Consider the following 8,164-nt stretch of genomic DNA (forward strand, 5'->3'; position numbering starts at 1 on the left):
AGGGTGGGGGAGAGGAAGAAGATGGAGAGGGAGATGGACGAGATTTTTTTGCACTTTTTTTTAAATTTTTTTAATTTTTTTACACTTGTTTTAATATTCTAATTTTTTAATATATTTTTTAGTTTATAATTTATTGTTTTTGTATTAAAAATGAATTTCTCGTGTTATAATTCCTCAACGTTTTCAATTTATACAAGTAATATAGGCTGGAGTTGTGAATAGTGCAATTTAATAGTTGTTGCCCGGGATGAGGCTTGCAGGGTTAGAGCAGTTGTGGCCTGTGACTCAAATTTAGGGGAATGATAACGTGGAGGGGACTTGAGGCCTGAATCCGGACCGGGGTTTAGAATGCTCTAAGTATATAAGCCTAATTAGCAATTTCCTACAAGTGGAAAACATCAGTACTAGTTATTAATTGAAACATGGAAGCCAAAAACGAAACTTCCTCTATTTTAATTTCCCATTATTTATGTTTGATAGTGAGATTTCCATACCACAAAGAGAGCCTGTTACACGTAATAAAAAATTTGAATGTTGCCCCTAAAAATGTGTAAATAGTTCAAGCAATAGAAAAGAAAATTGTATAGGTTTTGGAACCGGTCTGGTTTTCACAAAGCATGAACCATAACTGGGTTGACAATAGAGTAGACGGCTTCAATTTTGAATTGTGAAACGGTGGTTCCAATTCTAGTTCAAATTGTGAAACGGTGTGGGCCAATTTTCTGGTTTCACAATTATTTTTATGAAATCGATTTCATTTAGTTATATACATATAAAATCAGTTTTTTTTTTATGAAAATAGTTTATATTTAAAGTTAGGACCATAAAAAGAGTTATACTTTTATAATTATTCTTTTCTGTCAAGCATTATAAAAATAATTCCTTGTGATTTTCCCCTCAAAAACAATAAATTACTAGTATGGAACATTTTATCTTAATATGTCATTATTGTTATTCCACTTACACACGTTATCGATATTTGTTGCAAAATGTAGGAAAGAAAGACAAATTAGAATTAAATCATTGTTATTCCACTCACGCGTTATGGATATTTGTTGCAAAAAATGTAAGAAATATAGACAAAATAGAATTAAATATTTAATAGTTTTCTAAAAATGGAAACATATGAGATTATGTATATCAATTACTACTTTATATATGTGATTTAATTCGTATAATATTTGACTCTCTTTCCCCCAAAATAAATATGCACATTTACAAATGCCGTATTTAATAATATTGATCTTAGTAGGAAGAAACAAAATAGAGTAGGGGTATTTTCGTTAATGTGTACGGAAGGGTATTTTCGTACTTCAACAGAAAGGTTCACCAGCGTTCTGCTTCTGCCATGGCAGAATATATGATCATCAATACAATACATATATACTGAAAAAATCATGATCGAAAGATGGGAAATATTCACAAAAACAGCCTGAGAAATTGTTGAAACGGAACGATGTTGGGTTGGTTCAGAAACCGCAAGAATTTGGGCTTACAATATACCAAGGATAAGCCGCCGGAACATTCGCGCTGCGACCTCTGCTATCATGACTTCCACTTTCCATGCCGGACTAACTGTGGCCATTGGCTTTGCGGCAAGTCTCTCCCTCTCTCTCTCAGCCTTTCTTTTTTTCTGCTTCAACTTTAAATGAAGAAATTGGAATTTTAAATTTTAGGGTTTTAGTTTCTAAAATAAGATAAGCAGTTGAGTTAAATGTGGGAGGAATTGAATTAGGTTTTATGTGTTTCTTGGCCAAGTTGCTCTCAATCAAGAATCTAGATGAAGAAATCATAGTACATGATTGAGCTACTTGAAGGGTGCTGTTGTGATAACTTTTGTGTGACTCTGTTTTACCCAATTTGTGCTTCTTGTGTTTTATTGTATTGCTTGAATATCATCATTTTATCCTCAACAACACCTACTTATGTGATTACAGGCACCTGCGTTCTTCGATTTTCGAGACTCATTGATGATTTCCGAAAGTTCAAGTGTCCTAGGGTTATGTGTGAATCCCAGGTATATAATCTTGTTCCCCATTCACCTCTAATGATTCAGCCAGGAAAAGAAGTTGCTGAGGTCCTCGGAGAGATCCTGCTATTTAATCGTGAACATAAGGTCGGGTGGTTTTGCTTCTTCGTGGCATGTTCCTATAATTATTTTTTAGTCTCTCATACAAATAACACAATTGTTCACTATATGAAATATTATATATTCGAATCGAATTAGTTCTAACTGTTTTCTCTCATTCATACAAATTCTACAACTCTAGTTTCTCAACTGCTGTATCATTCCCTGTGATTCCAGTTATATGGAGTATATATTTCTACTAGTTCAACTTTGATCTGATTCTTTCCTGCAATTTCAAGACAATTTGGCAAAATTTAACTACGTTCTGTGTTTCAATTTATTATGCAGAAACAGGTTGATCTGCTCCAGTGCATGAAAGGAATCTTGTACTACTTGATATTTGACAATATGCAGTTATCTTATGTAAGTTCGTCTCTATGACCTTCTTTTTCTCCTCTAACTCAATGTTACGCGCATTTACAATTCATGATCTATGCCGGTGTATAAGTCTTAGAGTGTTCAAATATCTACTAAAATGCTGCCATGCATTTGTGAGAATTTAAAAGCACAATATCTGCAAAGTTTGATAGTGTTTCGCCCCTCTAACTTGTTTCAGTATCACTACAAAGAAATTTTGTTTGCTAATTCATTTGCTTTCCTTGTAATCCTTGTTTGCAGCTGCTGATACAAACTGCCTACGCAATATATGACTTCCGTTTTTGGCCAACTGGTATGTTCCTCTTCGCTTCAGTTTGCACTGTATATCATTATGATTCTTGTTTCTTTGTTTCCTATGCGAAAAGCATGAAGCATCAACTTTGTTATAGTGTTGTTGTATAGTTTTAGGTAAGCTGCGTGTTGGTTGTTTGGCTACTTACAGCTTCATTTGTTTGACAGAAGGGACTGAATTCCGAGTAGTTCAAATGCTGAGATGTGCCCTGTTTGCACTTTTTATTTGGTTGAATATTTGGATGGATAGGCGACTAAGGAGATAGAAATTGAGGCATTTGGCGGAATAGAATGGAGATCGATAATGGACAGGAAAATGTGTTTTTGAGCAAGCTCTAGCTACTTCATTGAAGCTCTCTTGATCTTTCCTTTCATCTGTATTGATCAATTTCGACTGTTTGCAGCTTCTTAATTGATAGTGTGATATGGGTTAGTTTAGTTAGTTGTAAGTTACTCAACTATTTCACACTATATACTTGCAATTAATTCGAAATATTTTATTAGCTCATAACCATTAACCACTATACTCGGTTACTCGCATATTTTTGTTGTGTAAATGAACTAGTGTTCCCTTTTTTGGAAAAATCTTTTGAATTATATTGAATGGGATGGTCTATCAAGAAACGGCACTAATGCTCCATTTCACTTTTTTACACAAATTCAACTAATTCGACACATGGATGAGAGTTTTTTTTAATTATGTATTGTTTGATTTGCTTGACTTGATATAACAAGTTACAATGTGTAAATTTTAAAACTATATTTTGAGTTGAAGAATTTTCTTGACAAAACTAGGACACTAAACAGACCTATATCGACACAATTATAGTGTCCCTTTTGTATGCAATTAGGAGTCTCGTTTTTTATTTTCATGTGTTCAATTAGGAATTTCAATTAACCCTTTTTATAAAGATTATATAGCTCCACATTCCACTAAATTATTCCACTCACTATACATTATAAAACTAGTGAAATATACTCCATAAAATAAGATCCACATTTCATTATTCCACTCCCCATACATTATTACATAGTGAATAGGGTAACTCCGGATTGAAATGTTTGAGCATATGATTTCGAATCGAAAGATTCTATGTGGTTAGCATTTATAATAACCAGCAAAAAAGAGAGTAAATCTATCTGCATACATTAACTCCTTACCAATATAGTGAAAAGGTACAAAAAGAACATTGTTGTTGGGACATAGATAAAATTGACTAATCAACAATTTAAAATATTGGAGACGGCAAAATGTGGATCGTGCTAACATATAAAAATGATAATATTGGATCTGTCTTTACCGTATTAGTCAAATACGAGCATGCATGTTATCGCCTAATTTTTAGGGTTTTCCTTAAATTATAGTCCGAAGTTTAAACTTGAAGTGATTTTGTAGTTTGAATTTGTAAAATTATAAAGATAAGTGTGTACATATCTACGTTGTTCACTCAATAGTTCACATCAAATTTTCAAACCAATCAATGCCAACGTGCATTCGAGTTTGCCGAAATTTGAATAGTGAACTTAGCCACAATTGCATTTTTTGTAATTTATGAATAATCATAGTTTTTTTTGTTGTTCATCGACTTAGCAATGATCATCATATCTCGTCTATGTAAGTTCAGATGGACCTGTCCTCTTATGAGGTCTTTTACTCTTTTACGATGCGAGTGACTCATTTTTATATTGCATCACATAATACAAAATTGATTATATGGAAATAGAAGCATGGAAGCTTAAATTCTTGTCTACATTTGTCAAAACCATAATACATACGGCGAAGATTCTTTTTCTCCTCAATTTACCAACTCTTTGTTTCATTAATATAAGTAGAAAGAATTCTTCTACGTGTTTACAATACTAATGATTAAATTTTTTGGAAGATCCTTTTCCCCTAAATTTGCCTACTCTTTCTTTCATTCTCTACTAGTAGTGGTGCTCGGTTCACAAAATAACAACGAGATATAACACTCATGTGATAAACTAAAATCGAGATTTTTTTATGATTAAATAAGTTTTATGAAATTGAGCTGAGATAGATAATCACGAGATACAATGTAATCGTGATATTGTTTTCACGAACAAAGATATATTATCATGAGCTGAGCTTTTGAGTAAAAGACATCCGGACAAGATATAAGATTAGACATGCCTTAAGTCATAAGTATACATGGTAGCCGAATGACCTATATAATAAAAAAATGTGCTACATGTTAATATAATAGAGTAAAATACATAAATGGTACCTGATCTTTCACTTTCGCACATAAATGGTACCTGATCTTTATTTTATATCGTATTTGGTACATATAAATCACATTTTTGGTACCTGAGACAATTTTCACCCCAAAATGCCCTCTAAACAAATACATTTTTCCATTTGTGTCATTGATGTTATTTTAGACATAAAACTAAGTACCAAAAGTGATATTATAATATCTTCTCTCATTCTTCTCGCTCTTTATACTATTATTATTCAATGTTTATTATTATTTTGATGTTATAAATTAATAATTAATTTATTTTTAATATCATTCAAATATACTTAATTATAATTATAGTTATAATTATATTTAATTATTGTTATAATACTAAAAATTAGTTGTAATTAATAAATAATTATAGTATAATTATTTAAATTATGAATCACACAATATTATCTAATTATTATTATTATTATTATTATTATTATTTTACATTAAATTAATAACTAATCAATATAGTTTTAATAAAAATTTAAAATTGTGAATTGTATTCATAATGATATTAAGAGTTTAATATTTTTAGTTAGGTGTTTCAACCCTAAAATGAGTATAAAATAATTCAATAAAAATATTTAATTGATTTAATTATTTTAAATAATTAATTTAATTAGGTGTTTTGTTCTTGATTTATATTATGAATGCAATTAGATATATGTATAAAACACTAAAAAGAAAGAAGAAAAAGAAGAGAAATGAAAAAAGAGGAAACATAAACTAAGGAGAAAAAGAAAAAAGAAAGAAAGATAAAATACTAAAAAGAAAGAAGAAAATGAAAAAAAAGAGAAGAAAAAGGTACTATTTAATGGAAATTTTCAAAAATATCCTCGATAACAAAAAAATCACATGTTTGGTACCTAGGGTTATTTTTGTCACTGGGTACCAAAAACGATATAAAATAAAGATTAGGTATCATTTGCGTGCGAAAGTGAAAGATCAAGTACCATTTATGTAGTTCACTCTATATAATAAAGTTTTATCATTTGATGTATATACAGTGTTTACATTGTTTCTACGCTTGTAAATATAAAATGACGAAAGAAACAATCTCTCATTCATTCGTATTTTTAGATTATCAGAGCACCAATATCAACGTACTTAGTGGCTACTCTAAGCACGTTTGCCGCGCGCTTAGCCGCTAAGCACGAGACTACCCTGAGCACGTTCCATTCCGCGCGGATGCATGCAAATCCGTCAGCCAATGGGTGACCGACACATGTCCATGAAGCTAGTTGGTTAATCTAATGAGTTAGGAGTACTATTTGTGAAGATATTAGAAAATGTGACCAAATAAGATAAAATTAGAAAACAGAAAATAGTTGCAAAAAGACAATGAATTCCCTCTCCCTCTTGTATATATAAAGCCTTTTACACAGCTTAAAACAGCAATGGCGAAGCGTTTCAAGCTCAGAATTTGCAGAGCCATCGCCACCACTCTGCAATCCTGCCGCTCTAAACATCCTTCCGATCTCCCAACAGATCCCGTCCCTTCACTTTCACACCCCTCCGAATTCCCTCAACCTCACGCCGCCAACCACTCGCCGCAATTCAATTGGCAAAAAGAAGAAAAATGGCACGTCGTCGCCGAAATCCCCGCGCCACCACCGCCGGAGAAGATCCGCCGCCGCTCGAAGAAGAAGAAACGATACATCCCCAGCCGCCTCCGCCTCAGCACTTCCTCCGCCGAAAGCGGCTGGTTCCGCACCGAGGAAATCGAAACCCTAGTTTCCTCATCTCCACGATCCTCCTCCCCAATCGGAGAATCGCACTCCGCAAACCCTAGAATTCCCCGCAGCCGGAGCAGGAGATCATCTCGATCGTCGAATCGAGCGGCGGCGGAGGGGAATTCGCCTTCGCCGGCGCCGGCGAGGCTGTCGATGCTGAAGAAGCTGATTCCGTGCACGGTGGAGGGGAAAGTGAAGGAGAGCTTCGCGATCGTGAAGAAATCGGAGGATCCGCTGGGGGATTTCAGGAGGTCGATGACGGATATGATCGTGGAGAAGCAGATGTTTGAGAAGAAGGATTTGGAGCAGCTGCTGCAGTGCTTCCTCTCCTTGAATTCGAGGAATTACCATGGGGTTATCGTCGAGGCTTTCTCCGAGATTTGGGCGGCGATGTTTACGCCGCCGACGGTGGGGAATTACCGGCGCCGGCGGCGAGTGTCGCGAGTCGCTTCGTCGTTTTAGATTATTTGAATTTGTAATTCTGTTTTACGTGTTGTATGTCGCTATCACTCTCTACGGCTAATGTAAGATATTTTATATATATATATATATAGTGGTAGTATTAAAATGAATTATGGGGTATTTAGTTAATCTGTTAATGTCATGTTTCTAAGTTTCTTTAATGCTTTTATTTAACTCATATTATTTGTCTAACCTTGCCTGCAACATGCCCATATTCTCCCTTTTTTTAGTGCATGGTTAAATTAGAATTGTCGATTGAATTATATAAGTGACGTTCCATTTTCAAATTATAGTCATATCTTATAAGTTGAACCAGATCCATTCTATTGGTCCTAGTTGTCCGATTTAGGTTCCAGAAATATTGGAACACTAGGTTAATCGTCTAATTGTGATGTAACTAAAAAAACATAGTTAAAAAGTGGGAAATCGAAAACACTACAATAGCACACCCCCTAATTATCCACTTTAAATCATCCCGCATGTGTTTAAAGAAATGTAAAGAAAATTGAATTGAAAAAAATAGTGAAATATGAATCCTACTTTTATACTCTTAATATATTAGTTTTATAATAAAATATGAATGAAATGAATTAGTGCAATCTGAAGAAGCGTACTTATCATTTATGATAAAAAAAGTGAGAGTAAACAATTAACGGGGGGAACAGATGAAAATGACAAAAATGAAATTAATAGAGGACGAACCATTTTATTCAGTGAATTGGTTATAATTTTAATACATCCATTGACTCCAAATCAAAGTTGACGATTCGTGAACCAGTTACATCTATACAAAATTTTCTTTAGTTTGCAAAAAGATGGATTAGCGAAAATTTGATCACATGATTTAGGAAAAGACGGATTAGCGTTTGTGAAAAATGGATTAGCGTTTGCAAAAATCGAGAAAATTAGTGTGCAATCAA

The 8,164-nt window shown here is 33.5% G+C and overlaps 2 protein-coding genes across 5 annotated transcripts; both read left to right on the plus strand.

The window, feature by feature from the left end:
• The first annotated feature begins 1,362 nt into the window (after window positions 1–1,362).
• LOC121760142 lies at window positions 1,363–3,308 on the plus strand. Of its 4 annotated transcripts, none has more exons than XM_042155760.1 (5): window positions 1,363–1,595; window positions 1,938–2,017; window positions 2,423–2,491; window positions 2,747–2,798; window positions 2,966–3,308. In XM_042155760.1, the coding sequence occupies exons 1-5, from the start codon at window positions 1,457–1,459 to the stop codon at window positions 3,061–3,063; spliced, it is 438 nt and encodes a 145-aa protein (XP_042011694.1). In that variant the 5' UTR covers window positions 1,363–1,456; the 3' UTR covers window positions 3,064–3,308. The 4 variants fall into 4 exon arrangements, with proteins under 4 accessions (XP_042011694.1, XP_042011693.1, XP_042011692.1 ...); XM_042155759.1 differs by having other exon boundaries at window positions 1,364–1,595; window positions 2,417–2,491; XM_042155758.1 differs by having other exon boundaries at window positions 1,367–1,595; window positions 1,938–2,116.
• A 3,132-nt stretch (window positions 3,309–6,440) lies between these two features.
• On the plus strand, window positions 6,441–7,373 carry LOC121761395 (transcription repressor OFP7-like). The gene has a single exon (XM_042157045.1). It carries the CDS (start codon window positions 6,447–6,449, stop codon window positions 7,242–7,244), a length of 798 nt encoding a protein of 265 aa, XP_042012979.1. The 5' UTR covers window positions 6,441–6,446; the 3' UTR covers window positions 7,245–7,373.
• The last annotated feature ends 791 nt before the right edge of the window (window positions 7,374–8,164 follow it).

The sequence above is a fragment of the Salvia splendens genome, chromosome 13, assembly GCF_004379255.2.
Source record: "Salvia splendens isolate huo1 chromosome 13, SspV2, whole genome shotgun sequence".
Classification (NCBI taxonomy): Eukaryota; Viridiplantae; Streptophyta; class Magnoliopsida; order Lamiales; family Lamiaceae; genus Salvia; species Salvia splendens.